Source organism: Hyperoodon ampullatus, assembly GCF_949752795.1.
Source record: "Hyperoodon ampullatus genome assembly, chromosome: 1".
Classification (NCBI taxonomy): Eukaryota; Metazoa; Chordata; class Mammalia; order Artiodactyla; family Ziphiidae; genus Hyperoodon; species Hyperoodon ampullatus.
This window is the reverse complement of record NC_136914.1, coordinates 197,737,340-197,755,718: the sequence shown is the minus strand read 5'-3', so window position 1 is coordinate 197,755,718 and position 18,379 is coordinate 197,737,340. Positions and strand designations below refer to the sequence as shown.

General features: G+C 38.0%; 1 protein-coding gene across 1 annotated transcript in view; it reads left to right on the top strand.

Annotated features, from left to right (window-relative positions):
* TM9SF3 (transmembrane 9 superfamily member 3) overlaps window positions 1–9,420 on the top strand; it is a gene marked incomplete at both ends in the record, with an annotated part of 72,056 nt that extends 62,636 nt beyond the window's left edge. Inside the window, one exon of the mRNA XM_079698895.1 lies at window positions 9,353–9,420. Within this exon, the coding sequence (XP_079555021.1) occupies window positions 9,353–9,420 (68 nt within the window). The remainder of the gene's footprint in view (window positions 1–9,352) is intronic.
* Between the last annotated feature and the right edge of the window lie 8,959 nt (window positions 9,421–18,379).

Genomic DNA, 18,379 nt, shown 5'->3' with positions numbered 1-18,379 from the left:
AAAAATGATACAAATGAACTTATTTACAAAACAGAAACAGATTCACAGATTTAGAAAACAAACTTACGGTTACCAAAGGAGAAAGAGATGGAGGGGAGGGATAAATTAGGAGGTTGGGATTAACATATACACACTACTAGATATAAAATAATCAACAAGGACCTACTGTATATAGCACAGGGAACTCTACTCAATACTCTGTAATAACCTTTATGGGAAAAGAATCTGCAAAAGAATAGATATATGTATATGTATAACTAAATCACTTTGCTGTACTACTGAAACTAGCACAACATTGTAAATCAACTATACTGCAATATAAAATAAAAATTTAAAAAGAAATCTGTTCGTATATACCATGTATGTGACCACTGTGTACCCACATATACAAATGACACTGACTGCAAAGTAGTAAAACTAATTTCACCAGCTATAAGGGAAGACAGTTCTCTATATTACAGTTACACATTTTATTTATAGCTGCTGTGATAACCTTTCCTTGTGATAATTAGTTAACCAACTTTGAGAGAAAGATGAATAGGACTGAAAGCTAAATCTGGATTTGTGTTATATGGGAACATCCTATGTATCCCTTGGCAATCAAAAATTTCATTTAGTATTATTGGCCATCCTTCCTTCAGAATATTGTTCCCCGAACTCCTCTTTATTTAATCTGAGATCTTTCTTTTTTTTTTAATTTTCTAATTTAATTTTATTTATTTTTTTATACAGCAGGTTCTTATTAGTCATCAGTTTTATACACATCAGTATACATGTCAATCCCAATCACCCAATTCAGCACACCACCATCCCGACCCCGCCGCAGCTTTCCCCCCTTGGTGTCCATACATTTGTTCTCTACATCTGTGTCTCAACTTTCGCCCTACAAACTGGTTCATCTGTACCATTTTTCTAGATTCCACATACGTGCATTAATATACGATATAAGTTTTTCTCTTTCTGACTTATTTCACTCTGTATGACAGTCTCTAGATCCATCCACGTCTCCACAAATGACTCAATTTCATTCCTTTTTATGGCGGAGTAATACTCCATTGTATATATGTACCACAACCTCTTTATCCATTCATCTGTCGATGGGCATTTAGGTTGCTTCCATGACCTGGCTATTGTACATAGTGCTGCAGTGAACATTGAGGTGCATGTGTCTTTTTGAATTATGGTATTCTCTAGGTGTATGCCCAGTAGTTGGATTGCTAGATCATACGGTAATTCTATTGTTAGTTTTTTAAGGAACCTCCATACTGTTCTCCATAGTGGCTCTATCAATTTACCTTCCCACCAACAGTGCAAGAGGGTTCTCTTTTCTCCATACCCTCTCCAGCATTTGTTGTTTGTAGATTTTCTGATGATACCCATTCTAACTGGTGTGAGGTGATACCTCATTGTAGTTTTGATTTGCATTTCTCTAATAATTAGTGATGTTGAGCAGCTTTTCATGTGCTTCTTAGCCATCTGTATGTCTTTTTTGGAGAAATGTCTATTTCGGTCTTCTGCCCATTTTTGGATTGGGTGGTTTGTTTCTTTAATATTGAACTAACTGAGCTGTTTATATATTTTGGAGATTAATCCTTTGTCCGTTGATTCGTTTGCAAATATTTTCTCCCATTCTGAGGGTTGTCTTTTCGTCTTGTTTATGGTTTCCTTTGCTGTGCAAAAGCTTTTAAGTTTCTTTAGGTCCCATTTGTTTATTTTTGTTTTTGTTTCCATTACTCTAGGAGGTGAATCAAAAAAGATCTTGCTCTGATTTATGTCAAAGAGTGTTCTTCCTATGTTTTCCTCTAAGAGTTTTATAGTGTCCGGTCCTACATTTAGGTCTCGAATCCATTTTGAGTTTATTTTTGTGTATGGTGTTAGGGAGTGTTCTAATTTCATTCTTTTACATGTAGCTATCCAGTTTTCCCAGCACCATTTATTGAAGAGACTGTCTTTTCTCCATTTATATCCTTGCCTCCTTTGTCATAGATTAGTTGACCATAGGTGCGTGGGTTTATCTCTGGGCTTTCTACCTTGTTCCATTGACCTATGTTTCTGTTTTTGTGCCAGTACCATATTGTTTTGATGACTGTAGCTTTGTAGTATAGTCTGAAGTCAGGGAGTCTGGTTCCTCCAGCTCCGTTTTTTTCCCTCAAGACTGCTTTGGCTATTTGGGGTCTTTTGTGTCTCCATACAAATTTCAAGATTTTTTGTTCTAGTTCTGTAAAAAATGCGTGGGTAATTTGATAGGGATTGCATTGAATCTGTAGATTGCTTTGGGTAGTATAGTCATTTTCACAGTATTGATTCTTCCAATCCAAGAACATGGTAGGTATATCTCTCCATCTGTTGGTATCATCCTTAATTTCTTTCATCAGTGTCTTCTAGTTTTTTGCATACAGGTCTTTTGTCTCCCTAGGTAGGTTTATTCCTAGGTGTTTTATTCTTTTTGTTGCAATGGTAAATGTGAGTGTTTCCTTAATTTCTCTTTCAGATTTTTCATCATTACTTTATAGGAATGCAAGAGATTTCTGCATTAATTTTGTATCCTGCAACTTTACCAAATTCATTGATTAGCTCTAGTAGTTTTCTGGTAGCATCTTTAGGATTCTCTATGCATAGTATCATGTCATCTGCAAACAGTGACAGTTTTACTTCTTCTTTTCCAATTTGTATCCTTTTATTTCTTTTTCTTCTCTGATTGCCATGGCTAGGACTTCCAAAACTGTGTTGGATAATAGTGGTGAGAGTGGACATCCTTGTCTTGTTCCTGACCTTAGAGGAAATGCTTTCAGTTTCTCACCATTGAGAATGATGTTTGCTGTGGGTTTGTCGTATATGGCCTTTATTATGTTGAGGTAGGTTCCCTCTCTGCCCACTTTCTGGAGAATTTTTATCATAAATTGGTGTTGAATTTTGTCAAAAGCTTTTTCTGCATCTATTGAGATGATCATATGGTGTTTATTTTTCAATTTGTTATTATGGTGTATCACATTGATTGATTTGTATATATTGAAGAATCCTTGCATCCCTGGGATAAATCCCACTTGATCATGGTGTATGATCCTTTTAATGTGTTGTTGGATTCTCTTGGCTAGTATTTTGTTGAGGATTTTTGCATCTATATTCATCAGTGATATTGGTCTGTAATTTTCTTTTTTTGTAGTATCTTTGTCTGGTTTTGGTATCAGGGTGATGGTGGCCTCATTAGAATGAGTTTGGAAGTGTTCCTTCCTCTCCAATTTTTTGGAAGAGTTTGAGAAGGATGGGTGTTAGCTCTTCTCTAAATGTTTGATAGAATTCACCTGTGAAGCTGTCTGGTCCTGGACTTTTGTTTGTTGGAAGATTTTTAACCAGAGTTTCAATTTCATTACTTGTGATTGGTCTGTTCATATTTTCTATTTCTTCCTGGTTCAGTCTTGGAAAGTTATACCTTTCTAAGAATTTGTCCATTTCTTCCAGGTTGTCCAATTTATTGGCATAGAGTTGCTTGTAGTAGTCTCTTAGGATGCTTTGTGTTTCTGCAGTATTTGTTGTAACTTCTCCTTTTTCATTTCTAATTTTACTGATTTGAGTCCTCTCCCTCTTTTTCTTGATGAGTCTGGTTAATGGTTTATCAATTTTGTTTATCTTCTCAAAGATAAACCTTTTAGTTTTATTGATCATTGCTATTGTTTTCTTTGTTTCTGTTTCATTTATTTCTGCTCTGATCTTTATGATTTCTTTCCTTCGCCTAACTTTGGGTTTTGTTTGTTCTTCTTTCTCTAGTTCCTTTAGGTGTAAGGTTAGATTGTTTATTTGAGATTTTTCTTGTTTCTTGAGGTAGGCTTGTATAGCTATAAACTTCCCTCTTAGAACTGCTTTTGCTGCATTCCATAGGTTTTGGATCGTCATGTTTTCTTGTCATTTGTCTCTAGGTATTTTTTGATTTCCTCTTTGATTTCTTCAGTGATCTCTTCGTTATTTAGTAACATATTGTTTAGCCTCCATGTGTTTGTGTTTTTTACATTTTTTTCCCTGTAATTCATTTCTAATCACATAGCGTTGTGGTCAGAAAAGATGCTTGATATTATTTCAATTTTGTTAAATTTACTGAGGCTTGATTTGTGACCCAAGATGTGATCTATCCTGGAGAGTGTTCCGTGTGCACTTGAGAAGAAAGTGTATTCTGATGTTTTTGGATGGAATGTCCTATAAATATCAATTAAATCTATCTGGTCTATTGTGTCATTTAAAGCTTCTGTTTCCTTATTTATTTTCATTTTGGATGATCTGTCCATTGGTGTAAGTGAGGTGTTAAAGTCCCCCAGTATTATTGTGTTAATGTTGATTTCCTCTTTTAGAGCTGTTAGCAGTTGCCATATGTATTGAGGTGCTCCTATGTTGGGTGCATATATATTTATAATTCTTATATCATCTTCTTGGATTGATCCGTTGATCATTATGTAGTGTCCTTCCTTGTCTCTTGTAACACTCTTTATTTTAAAGTCTATTTTATCTCATATGAGTATAGCTACTCCAGCTTTCTTTTGATTTCCATTTGCATGGAATATCTTTTTCCATCCCCTTACTTTCAATCTGTATGTGTCTCTGGGTCTGAAGTGGGTCTCTTGTAGACAGCATATATATGGGTCTTATTTTTGTATCCATTCAGCAAGCCTGTGTCTTTTGGTTGGAGCATTTAACCCATTCACATTTAAGGTAATTATCAATATGTATGTTCCTGTGACCATTTTCTTAATTGTTTTGGGTTTGTTTTTGTAGGTCCTTTTCTTCTCTTGTGTTTCCCACTTAGAGAAGTTCCTTTAGCATTTGTTGTAGAGCTGGTTTGGTGGTGCTGAATTCTCTTAGCTTTTGCTTGTCTGTAAAGCTTTTGATTTCTCCAGCGAATCTTAATGAGATCCTGCTGGGTAGGGTAATCTTGGTTGTAGTTTCTTCCCTTTCATCACTTTAAGTATATCATGCCACTCCCTTCTGTCTTGTAAAGTTTCTGCTGGGAAATCAGCTGTTAACCTTATGGGAGTTCCCTTGTATGTTATTTGTCATTTTTCCCTTGTTGCTTTCAATAATTTTCCTTTGTCTTTAATTTTTGTCAGTTTGATTACTACGTGTCTTGGTATGTTTCTCCTTGGGTTTATCCTGCCTGGGACTCTCTGCGCTTCCTGGACTTGGGTGGCTATTTCCTTTCCCATGTTAGGGAAGTTTTCGACTATAATCTCTTCAAATATTTTCTTGGGTCCTTTCTCTCTCTCTTCTCCTTCTGGGACCCCTATAATGCAAATGTTGTTGCATTTAATGTTGTCCCAGAGGTCTCTTAGACTGTCTTCATTTGTTTTCATTCTTTTTTCTTTATTCTGTTCCACAGCAGTGAATCCCACCATTCTGTCTTCCAGGGCACTTATCCGTTCTTCTGCCTCAGTTATTCTGCTGTTGATTCCTTCTAGTGTAGTTTTCATTTCAGATATTGTATTGTTCATCTCTGTTTGTTCTTTAATTCTTCTAGGTCTTTGTTAAACATTTCTTGCATCTTCTTGATCTTTGCTTCCATTCTTTTTCCAAGATCCTGGATCATCTTCACTATCATTATTCTGAATTCTTTTTCTGGAAGGTTGCCTGTCTCCACTTCATTTAGTTGTTTTTCTGGCATTTTATCTTGTTTCTTCATCTGGTACATAGCCCTCTGCCTTTTCATCTTGTCTGTCTTTCTGTGAATGTGGTTTTTCTTCCACAGGCTGCAGGATTGTAGTTCTTCTTGCTTCTGCTGTCTGCCCTTTGGTGGATGAGGCTATCTAAGAGGTTTGTGTGAGTTTCCTGTTGGGAGGGACTGGTGGTGGGTAGAGCTGACTGTTGCTCTGGTGGGCAGAGCTCAGTAAAACTTTAGTCCACTTGACTCTTGATGGGTGGGGCTGGGTTCCCTCCCTGTTGGTTCTTTGGCCTGAGGCAACCCAACACTGGAGCCTACCTGGGCTCTTTGGTGGGGCTAATGACAGACTCTGGGAGGGCTCACACCAAGGAGCACTTCCCAGAACTTCTGCTGCCAGTTTCCTTGTCCCCACGGTGAGCCACAGCCACCCCCTGCCTTTGCAGGAGACCCTCCAACACTAGCAGATAGGCCTGGCTCAGTCTCCCCTGGGGTCAGTGCTCCTTCCCCTGGGTCCCGATGCACACAGTACTTTGTGTGTGCCCTCCAAGAGTGGAGTCTCTGTTTCCCCCAGTCCTGTCGAAGTCCTGCAGTCAAATCCCACTAGGCTTCGAAGTCTGATTCTCTAGGAATTCCTCCTCCTGTTACCGGACCCCCAGGTTGGGAAGCCTGATGTGGGGCTCAGAACCTTCACTCCGGTGGGTGGACTTCTGTGGTATAAGTGTTCTCCAGTCTGTGAGTCACCCACCCAGCAGTTATGGGATTTGATTTTACTGTGATTGCACCCCTCCTACCATCTCATTGTGGCTTCTCCTTTGTCTTTGGATGTGGGGTATCTTTTTTGGTGAGTTCCAGTGTCTTCCTGTCAGTGATTGTCCAGCAGCTAGTTGTGATTCTGGTGTTCTCACAAGAGAGGGAGTGAGAGCACGTCCTTCTAGTCCACCATCTTGGTTCCTCCTCTGAGATCTTTCTTGATTATCCCAGCAGTCAATGAGGTATGGAGTCATGGGATTATGCAGAAGGTTACCTTTTTCTTGAATCTTTCTATAATATGATTTAAGGAAGCCCTGGAGAGGTAATACCTTGACATTTACAAAGAAAATGGAATTAATTTAGCTGAAGTTTTTGAATGCATTTCCTGTTGAAATTTCATCTTACTGCCTAACAGTCTTGGCACATTTCCAGTTCCCTGCTGTTCTGGCAATGTCCCAACATTTATTCTTTAAAGGGTTTATATGCCTTCAGTGTTAATTTGTGTTTTGGGGGGAAGGGAAACATTTCACAGTGGAAATTATTAAAATGTCATCATAATACAAAAATTATACATACGCATCAGGTTATGTTGCTAAAATGCTTTTTCAGTCAGTAATTGAAAGGAAAATATTTGTTGATTTTTTTAATGTAGGAAAAATAATTATGTTAAGGTGGGAAATAATTAGATATTGTTGTAGACTTTATATTTTGAGCATAGCATTTTAGTTTTAAGGAAATTAAGTTTAAAAGTGTATTATTCCCAAGACATTTACTTTTCTAGAGCGCATATTCAGTATCTTCCTTTTATAAAGCCATATTTTTATAAGCTTATTCTTGAGATACTCATAAGATTAGGAAAAATGATACTCTAGGTTGACACTGTTTTGCTTTTAAGCATATCTCTGCTCAAAAGGGAACAATGTTTTGTAAGTCTGGAAAACTGGATTTGGTTATTGGACCAGTGTTGTATTATGTCAGTTAAAATTTTGATTCTCCTTAAAATTTTATAGATATTTTTATAAGAATTCAGGTTTATTTTTATAAAATTGAATGGTGTTTTCTCTTACCTTGTAAGGACTTGTATATAATTATTTCAAAGTGAATTATCACTATTTTCAAGTGTAGTATAATTATTTCATATTAAAAAATAAATGTCTATTCATTGCAAAAATAGGTTTGCTTTGTTTGGGTGGGTTTATAGTCCCACCGTACCCCACTTTTTTTCTGACATGAATCTTGGACCTCATGTTATTTCAACTGTAAATATTTCAGTGTGTGTGTATGTATGTATATATATGTGTATGTATATAAAATGTGCAATGTTTATATACTATGTTATAATTATTATATAACTATAATATGGAAGAATGCAGTTATATAACATAATATATAATATTATTTCAGTATATATTCAATATATAAGTATAATTTATTAATATGCTCAAATATTCACTTAGTATTCAGATTTACCCCACACATCCTCATTTCTCTTTTAATACAGTTTGTTTGCATCAAGATCCAGTTTGCTCTCTTTTCCCTTGCAATTATTTAAGAAACTTGTGTTTTGGTTGGTTTGTTTTAATTCCTGTAGAGTTTTTCACACTCTGGATTTTGCTGATTATATCCCTAAGGTGTTATTTAATGCTTCTCTATGTACTTCTTCCCCCCCCCCCCCCATATTTTCTGTAAAGTGGTAGTTAGATCTACAGACTTGGTCATACTCAAGAATATTAATACTTGTCCAAGAATACTTAGGTGGTTTGTGAACTTTCATAAGGAGGCACTTAATGTCTGGTTGTCTCTGTGAGGTTAGCAGCCACTGATAATTATTGCCTAGCTCAAATAAATCATTAGTGGTTATAATATTCTCGTTCTGTTGTTCCTTTTATATTTATTAGCTGTGATACTTCTCTAAGGAGAAACTTCCTTTTATCAGCCGTTTGGTTCCTTTGAGGTACAGTTTACATGTGTAAAGGCAGAAGAGACTTATTTTTTCCTTGCATACACCAGTTGGGCAAATAAAAGTTAGTTCATAGGTGGACAGTTAGGTGTATATGTGTGTATCATTAACTCATGGAAGATTTACTTTTAGACTTTGAATAATGGGCTTAGATGGTAAATTCCTAAATCCAGTGGAGAATCTTCTCTATGATATGAATGACCAACTGTCTTGTTTTAAAGATCCCTTACTACTTGCTGTAAAGAACTATACAGTTAATTCATTCATTCAACAAATACTTATTGAGTATCTTATCATGTGCCAAGCACTTTTTTAGGCCCAGGAGGCAGAAACTTAATTTAACAAAACAGACAAAAACACCCGTGCTCTCTGGTGTTTTGGGTCCCATTTGAAGCTAATGATTCAGAAACTCGTGATCTGCTTACCTGTCTCTCTTATGCATGCCCTCAAATGCCTGCCTTTCTACCAATCACATAGCCTCTACAATTTAAACATAAAAAAAGAAGCCTCCTCTCTAGAGCTTCAAATGGCACTGGGTCGTGGTTCTCAGTCCTTCCCTGAGAGAATCCCCATTCACTTCTTACTGAATTATCCATAAGGTATCATATGGTTTGGGGAACATGTTAATATTGTTTTAATGACCTAGAATAATCTATGCTTAAATTTAAAAAAAACATGTTTTTTTCATTTAACAAATTTTTGTCATTCTGAAATTATTCTTTATAAGAGATTATTTTAATTCATATAGTTCATAATTTCATGCATTAATTGATATTTAATTATAAAAATATTGCATCAGGTCAAACTTGGTGTATTACAGTAACAGGTGATTTGCAGAACAAATGACACTATTTTAATAAGTTCAGAGAGAATACTAACAAAAGATGTTATCTTGGAAAAAGAATAACTTTCCAGAGCAGAGAGCATTTAGTGTTTGTTTGTAAATGATGGATACTGCTCTGTATGTATTTGTTTCAAAACATCTTATTTTATCTTTACAGGAGCAATTGGTTACATGGGAACAAGTGCCTTTGTCCGAAAAATCTATACTAATGTGAAAATTGACTAAAGACCCAAGAAAACCTGGAACTTTGGATCAATTTCTCTTTCACAGGGGTGGAACTTGCACAGCAAAAAAAAGCGCAAGAAGAGATTTGGGCTTTAACACTGGGTACTTTGTGGGTCTCTCTTTCGTGGATGGCTTAAAGTAACATCTATTTTCATTGATCCTAGGTTCTTAACTGACTGCTTTCTCCAACTGTTCACAGCAAATGCTTGGGTTTTATGCAGTAGGCATTACTACAGTACATGGCTAATCTTCCCAAAAACTAGCTCATTAAAGATGAAATAGACCAGCTCTCTTCAGTGAAGAGGACAAATAGTTTATTTAAAGCATTTGTTCCAATAAAGTAAATAGAGGGAAACTTGGATGCTAAAATTACATGAATAGAAATCTTCCTGGCACTAGTGTTTCTATGTTATTGAAAAATGATGTTCCAGAAAGATTAATTTTTTTCTCTTATTTTTACTGCCATCGTCAACTTATTGTGGGACATTTTTATATATTGAACCTGGGTTCTTTTTTGACCTGCCCTTTTTTTTTTTTCCCAATTCAACTGCATCCTTTTTTTTTTTTTTTTTTACAGAGAGAATTTAAAAATATTAAATCCTGCGTGTAATATATCTGCTGTCATCTTAGTTGGACCAACTTCCCATTTATTTATCTTAAAACTATCCAATTACATCTTAATTCCATCCAAAGAAGATACAGTCTGAAGATAGAGGTGTACTCTCTACAATGCAATTTACTGTACAGTTAGAAAGCAAAGTATTAAATGGAGGAGATATTTGTTTTTATTAAACATTTTGTGATTTAGATAAACTACATTTTAACTGAATGTCTAAAGTGATTATCTGCCCCGTCCCCCCAAGTTAGTCTTACATCTATCTTTTTTGGGTTTGAATGAAGGTTTTACATAAGAAATTATTAAAAACAAGGGGGGTGGGTAATAAATGTATATAACATTAAATAATGTAACGTAGGTGTAGATTCCCACATGCATTTGGATGTACAGATTGACTATGGAGTACTTTTTTCTGATATGATTGGTGTAGAAATGTGTGAATTTGGGTGGCTTTTTACATCTTGCCTACCACTGCATGAAACATTGGGGTTTCTTCAAAATGTGTGTGTTAATACTTCTTTTGGGAAGGGGGATTGTTTTCTTTGTTTTTTTCCTGAGACTCCTACAGGAGCTAAATTTGTAATTTAGAAACATTTAATTTTGTTAACCCTGTCTGGGGCACTTAAGTAACATCTAAAGCATTACTGCTTTAGAATGTTAAAATAAAACTTCCTGACCAAATTGTTTTGTGAAAATACATGTGTTTGCAATTTGAAGATATCTTTTCAAAAGGCAATTACTGAATGCAAATTTTTTACTATACTATAAACCATGCTTTTCTAATACAGAGGACAATTACTTTAAAATCCCCAAACTTGCTTACATCTAGATTATCCAGTACAGTCACAAAGTGAATGAGAAGCCCTTTGAATGAAATTGTGGCACAAAATCTGTTCAGGTTGGTGTACCATGTAAAGTGGGGATGGGTAAAACTGGTTAGCTTACTAGGGGATGAGCAAATAAAGGTTATAGTTTTCTAAGAGAAGTAATTTTAATTTTGAATACATCTTTCTGGAACGATCCATAATGTGAAGTTTTCCTAGAACCATTGAGTTTCTAGTTTAATAGTTTGCTATGCAAATGACCACCTAAAACAATACTGTATATTGGTATTTTTAGAAAGACTCGAAACAGCTGTAATTTAAACCTTAATGTGAAACTCATGCCATTCAGAGTTACGTAAGGTGTTTTCATTACAAAATATGTTTCTATAAATTAAGAGGCTGCATCCTAAAATGTAGCATGTAAGGACTATAAAGGGTGAAAAATTTGATTTCTTACTACTTAAGTATGGCTGACATGAACAAACAGAAATTGGATCAAAAGCTGTAGGTAAATCCTCTTCTTCAAACCAAAATATTAAGTGTAATCTACTGGTTCCTCCATTTTCTCTTTCTTCTCACACCTGCCTTTAAGATCTTATAAGAAAAGGAACTAAAAGTCAGTACTTGATGGTTTATATTATGTAACTTTTAAACTACTTGTACTTATAAGAACATAAAGCCTGATAGATTGTAAATTGGGTGGCAAGCTTCTGTCTTAATAAAATGAAATTTGTTTCTCATGAATCTTGCAAGTAAGGTGTAGGGTTTTTAAAGAATGAGTGGTTTAGCTGCTTTCAGGTACACCAATTCTTTTACTAAATTGATCTGTATTTAAAGTCCTTTGGAATCTTCACTGAAAAATAATTTTCTAATTTCCAAATACATTAAGAGCTCCATTAAAATGAGTATAAGTCACCTTGAAAAGTCCTTTAAAAAATTGGTTTTGGTTTATGGCTTCCTAGAGGGGCTGGGTGTGTGTGTGTGTGTCTCTTGAAGAAGATGTAATCCACAAATAGTTTAGCTCCCTAACTCTCAGTTGTAGAATGGTAAAATATGTTATTTAAGTTAATTAAAGGGTAGGGTTTTTCCACTCCATAAATGCTAGTTGTCTTTCATTTGTTAACATTTGCTCAACTTATCAGCTGATGCTTCGAACACTCTCAAAAACTGGGGATTTGTATCCGTAAGCACGCTTCTCCTGAAATTTAGGTACATTAATAAGTGACATTGTTAATACATATATCCTAGTACAAGAGTAGGATAAGGTGGAAGTGTAATGGCTGGAAGGGTGGTAAAGCATTCTTTAGTATATCATGTTGGGCTCCTAGATTGTGCTGAGTTCGCCCATAAATTGAGCCCCACACCCTTAGAATTCATTATATTGTGGTGATTTCTGAACCTAGTGAACGGTATGCTTGAGTGTTTTCCATTGTGAGTGGATGGCCCTCTTTCTAAAGGCAGCTGCTGCAAATTCCAGTTCTTCCAAAAGCCACTTTATTCAGGGTTTATCCACAAATTGTATTCATTTCGATAAAGCTTTTGTTTCCTAAATGTTTATTGATCACCTTATGCCAAATGTCTTGCAAATAAATATTATTTTAAGATTCCCTGAATTTTTACAAATGTAAAAAAGAAAAAAAGTATTAATATCATTTGTTCGGGGAAAGCTATATACCGAAGGGCTTCTGTATATGAATTCTGGGAAAGAAAAGCCTATTTGTAATCTATACACTGCAGTTCCATCTGGGTTTTAAGTTTAGATTTTAGCGTGTCTTAGTGCTTCATTCTGTTGATTTATTGGAACATGTAATAAATAGGAGTAGTGACATATGAGAACACAAGTATTAATGTTTTATATCTTCATAAAAATTGCATACTTATGAAGCTATATTTTAGCAATCGAGATGTTAAGGAGATCAGAGAAGTGAAAATTTATAAAGATTGTTTGGAAGTGTGTATAGAAATAGACTAGATTTAGAGGTAGGGTAGTTCAGAAAGTTGACATATAGCTGCAGAAATTTTATAAAATTTAAATTCATTATGAGGAATAACTCTCGTTCTCTCCTATGAGCATTTTCTAAAAGCCATCTAATTTGACATTCTCTTTGGAACAGTAGGCAGAATTGTGCAAAGACAAAAGTAAAGTTTTAAGTTTCACTTAAAGTTATTAAGTTCTTGTTTCACTGTATTAGGAGATGGAAATAAACTTGTGAAGAATGTTTACCTTGAAGTACTGGTGGTGAACGAGTCTTGCTAATAATTGACTGATAAAGCAGCATTCTGTGTGTTAACTGTAATTCATCAGTTTAGGTCATTTGAAAGTTATAAACATTACAAGTAGGAGCTTAGGCAAGGAAGAAATAACATGGCGTTCTATTTGAAGGACAACAAAGTATCTTTGGAAAAGCAGTCCCACTTGGGATTTTCAACTGTGTCAAACATGAATCTATAAATCCCCACAGAGTACAGACAATCGGTGACAGAGTTGAAAGGAAACAGTTAATGCTCAATGATTACTTCCATTTTTGTACCCACCCGTGATTTGTGTAGGCCATATTCCAACTGGCTTTTTAGTAATAGAAATCCAGTGCAGTATAATGTATCACATTTGAAGTTCTAATCTCGTCTGTTAATCTAACTGAAGTTGGATTTTTAAAAAGTAATAAAAAGTCAAATGTTCTTCCCTTGGATGCTTTATTTCTTTCCTTTTTGAAACAGGTGAACCAAGCATAAGGGATAACCCATTATTATTGGCACGCATATGAAGAGATTACTAATAGCTTTCCACAATTAAATAAAGCAGGGGTCAGCAAACTTTCTGTAAAGAGCCCAATAGGAAATATTTGAGGCTTTGAGAGTCGTACAGTCTCTGTAACAACTGCTCTACCATTGTAGCACAACAGCCATGGGAGAAAGTACATCAACTAATGAGCATGGCTGTGTTCCAATAAAACAAAAACAGCCAGTGGGCCATAGTGGGCTGACCCCTGAAACAAAGGATTTAAAATTTGGGATTTGGTTTTTCCCCCCAGCTTTATATTTTGAAAAAAAAAAAAAAAGTACAGAAAATGGAAAGAATGGTACAATGAACAAGGTTTGTCTTTTTAAGAAATGATTTTTCTCTTTTATTATCATTCCTTTGACTTTCTTTATATACAAACTCTGACTCCTGCATTCAAACCCCACTACCCCTATGCCTGTCATTCTCCTGATTGGTAATGCATTGCATTTGTCTAGTACTTATTACTGTTTCACAACAGTTTCACATATGTTTTCTCACAAGTATCCTGTGAAGCTGATAGGGTAGACAGCTACATTTTATAGGTAAGAAACTAGAGCAGCTAAAGAGTTTCTTATTTTTAGCCCAGAAGTAATCAAAATTAGGGTCCTATTGTCTTGACTGGTGTAACTGTAAAATGGGGGTATCACCTCTCCAGCCTATGGAATAGATAATATTGGAAATATTGTCATAGAGATCATATCAGAAATGAGTGTTCTATACCAACGGAAGGGATTATTTTTATTGTACTACATCAAAATTAGTGGTTAGTTTCTCCAGGTCTATTTGTAATTTTTTTTCATCTTCGGTTTTAACTAGTCATTTAAATTATTGTCAACCTCCTTGGTTCTTTTCTCCCCTTGATTTTATTACCAGACTCAGTTGACACATATTATACTTGGCAATTCCTGTTAGCCAAATAGTTATATTGGTGCAAATTTGAGTTACTTTTGATCTCTTTAGTGAACACTTTTTTTGTCTGATTGGAAAACTAGGAGTATAAAGGAATCTGCTATACAACCACCTTCTGGATTTCAAAGTGAGAACTTTTATTAAATACCTAATTTACAGTTTAACATTAGAAAAGGGGGAGGGAATAAGCTTGCATTGGGACACATGGAGTCAAGGTGGTAATGTAGTCTACAAACGTTTTTAAAGTTATTTGCAAAGTGTTGCATGCTTAAAGTGATAGGGGTTTCAAATTTTAAAAATGGAGGACATGGTTGTAGGGAGAACTTGATGTCAGTCATTTAAACTGGCCAATGTTGCAGTTCTTAGTGGCTCAATCTAAGCCACTAAGATTATGGGACTTAACCTTGGAGGTCACTGAAGGGAAGATAGGGTCTAGAGAGTAAGACGTGGAAGGCGCATTCCAAGTTGGAGTTGGTCAGACAGGTCCGCTGCAGGCTAGAGACCCAGAAGGGTAGGATAGACATAAATAGGTAAGTGTCATAGGTGCGGTAGCTGCAGTAATGGTGGCATGAAGATGCAGGCCGTGTGGTTATGAAGTTGTCCCCGGCAAAGACATGGAGGTGTGAAGCAGCAAGGCCCTGTTAGGATGACTGCAAGGTGTTTAATGCAACAGGAGTGGAGAGACGGAGGTGGCAAGAGCCAAGGCTGGAATCCATGTGGAAGGACGACCTGGTGGTGGATGGAGGACCTGATGTGCCACCCTCACAGGCTTGGGTAGAGGTTTCAGAGAGCCACAGAAGGCTTTCAACAGCTGCTAAAAATTGTAACAGTATTAAATATTTTTAAAACTCAAAGTACCGGGCTTCCCTGGTGGCGCAGTGGTTGAGAGTCTGCCTGCCGATGCAGGGGACGCGGGTTCGTGCCCCAGTCCGGGAAGATCCCACATGCCACGGAGCGGCTGGGCCCGTGAGCCATGGCTGCTGAGCCTGCGCGTCCAGAGCCTGTGCTCCGCAACGGGAAAGGCCGCAACAGTGAGAGGCCCGCGTACCTCAAAACAAAACAAAACAAAACTCAAAGTACCTTCTCAGTGGTCAGTTAATGTAAACTAAGAAATGAACCAGCAAATGAGAGTGCCCGCTTTACCCTGGAGGTTCTGCTCCCTGCCTTGGAGAAGATGGTGTATAGTAACCTGGAAAGGCACAAGGAAGGGAAAGTGGCCTCTGTGGAGTAGGTAAGGAGGATACAACTTGGTAGGCGTGGAGGCATTTGAGAGCTGCTGCAAGAGAGCTGTGTCACTCGGGGCACAGGGGTAGAGCTGGAACGAGTTGAGTGGAGGACATCTGACTAAAGGGGGGGAAGCTTGTAATGACTTTCAGGTTTCCACAGGACCATGAGCTATGGGGGAGGAAACCCACAAACAATTATGAATGTGATAATGGAACTGAGTTGAGTGGCTTTAGATCACAAAGCCTTTTATTCTAAATCTATCTCTAGTCTTTTCGTGGGATTTAAAAGAATACATTTTAAAAGTTATTTGAATCCCGATTAAAGTTTAAAATACAAAAGTTAGTGAAATCAGAAACCATAGAACTGAGAAAAAAATATTAACCATCCCTTTCAATTGTTCCTAACTTTTCTGTACTATGGCTCAAATAGTTTGTTGATTTGTTTGATAGCCTTTAAAATAGCATTTAAACAGGGCTTCTGACATAAAACTGCCATTTGCTCATCCCAGAGCATGACTGTCTTCAAAATATTTGGGCAAAGAGTGTTGGTGAGAAGCCTGGCAGCTACTCATGAGGTGGGGATTAGAGGCAATAAAAGTTCACAACCTCAGTGTTTGCCCAAGAGGTTGCCTGTAATGTCTATTTTCCGGAGGAATTCCCTGCTAATGAGGAGGCCAGTTGGCTGTTTGCCTAGTGCCATCTGGAGACCTGGAAGTGTCACCGAAGTTTGTTAGGCTTTTGAGCTGTTGACTTTGTGGACTTCTCTACTGACAGGTGGTGACCTTCACTGGGTTGAATGCAGAGACCTATGGCGTTGGGTTTGACTCCTAGTGTTCAGGCAGAAATGATGTTCAACCCCTTCCCACACCTATTTAATGGCCACCTGGCCTTCCCTGCCATTTGGTGACATCCATTCCACCCACACACCCACCCCAGATTACTTCTTCCTGTCTGTCAGTTCTTGCCCAATCTGGCTCCATCCTGTATGTGCCCATTTGATGAAGACTTAGCATGAAGCAGGGTCAACTTGCATTTCTGAGGGCCCAGACAAAATATCCAGTAGCCCCCTTCCAGTGGTTAACTTTTAAGTCTTTACTGGTTTGAAGCACTTGTTACCCTACTTACTAGATGAGAAGACAGATGATCATAATGCAAGAAATTCAGAATCCTGTGTAAAGCCCAGCTCGGGGCTGCCTGTCAGCTCTTTTGTCATTAGTGGCTGTGAAACCATATAGAAATCTAAAAGGAAAGCTCAGTCCACTTTTTCTGCTTGCAGTTTAAGTGAAAAAAGATTCTACTGGGAGTGATGCTGAAAATCTCTACACATTGGTGTGTTTTACTTCATGACTGGGGCAATTTTGCTTGCATAGAAAGGTCTTTGAAAACTCTCTCTGTAATAGTACTTTTTATGTCTCTAAATCGAAATGGCTCAGTTCTGACAATTTTTACATTTAAGGTACAACGTAGGAGGGGGTTTCAAATAGCTCTTGATTATTCTCTTAAATTATTTGGGCATATGTTTTTAATTGGCACAAAATTAACCAGACTAAAGAAATTGGTCGTTTTTATTCCATCAAGTTAATGGTGAGTGGCTTATTTAATAAAACATGTCTATAGTTTAACACAAATAGCACGTACAGCTGTTTGTCAATCTTTTTGCCTATTTGAAGCATCTTACACTGTTTTACTAAAGGATGGGGTCACAAAGAGGGGAAGTCCGTCATTTTAAATCATCCTTCCCTAAGCCACTCAAGTCACCAGCCACGCGTTAGGCTAGGTGGGCGCTGCAAGCAAGCGCCCCTCACGGCTGGACGAAGGAAGTTTGAGAAAGCTGAGAGGAGCGTAATCCTCGATTCATTTATTTATTTATTTTCTGGTCCGAAAGCAACCAGAGAGAAGATTCGTTTCATCCCTACAGAGAAACGATTGTCCGAAAAGCACATAGTGATTTGGTATCAGGGATCGCTCGCATCGGGTTCCTGGCCCTGAGCTCAGAGCTCTAACCACTGCCGCCTGCCTTCACCCACATGTGCATCGGGGAGTTGCAAAGTGAGTTTTCAGAATACAACAAGGCGGGAAGTCCAGCCCTGATCTTCCGGAGCAGCGTTTTGGGGGGCCGGAGGCGCGGTGGCGCCCGGAGAAGGGCTCCCTCGGCTCTAGGGCAGCGCGGCTGGCCCAGGGTCCTTGCCTTCAGCCTGTTCACCTCGCTCCCCTTCCTCCGAAGTTGCGGAGGTGCCGGGAAGAGGAGGGGCCTCGCCTCGGGCGCCCGAGTGATTGGCTGCCCGGGGCCCCTGGCGAGGTCTGTGCGGTCCAGCCCGGGTGGAGAGGGGCGGAGCGGCCACTGCTCCAACCACCGCCGCCACCGCCACGGTCGCAGCCGCCTCAGCCTCGGCCGCCGGGCAAGTAGCTCCGAGCGGCTGCTGCTGCCTGGGCGCGCCGACGCGGACCGCGCTCTGCTGGTTCCACGCCCGAACCATGCCGGGCAACCGCGCGTAATCGCCTCTCCCGGGTAGCCGCCGAGCCGACCCTGTACACCGTCCCCCGCTAGGGCCCAGATTTCGGTGCTCCCAACTCCCTCGGTCTTCGCCGACCCCTCGCAGTC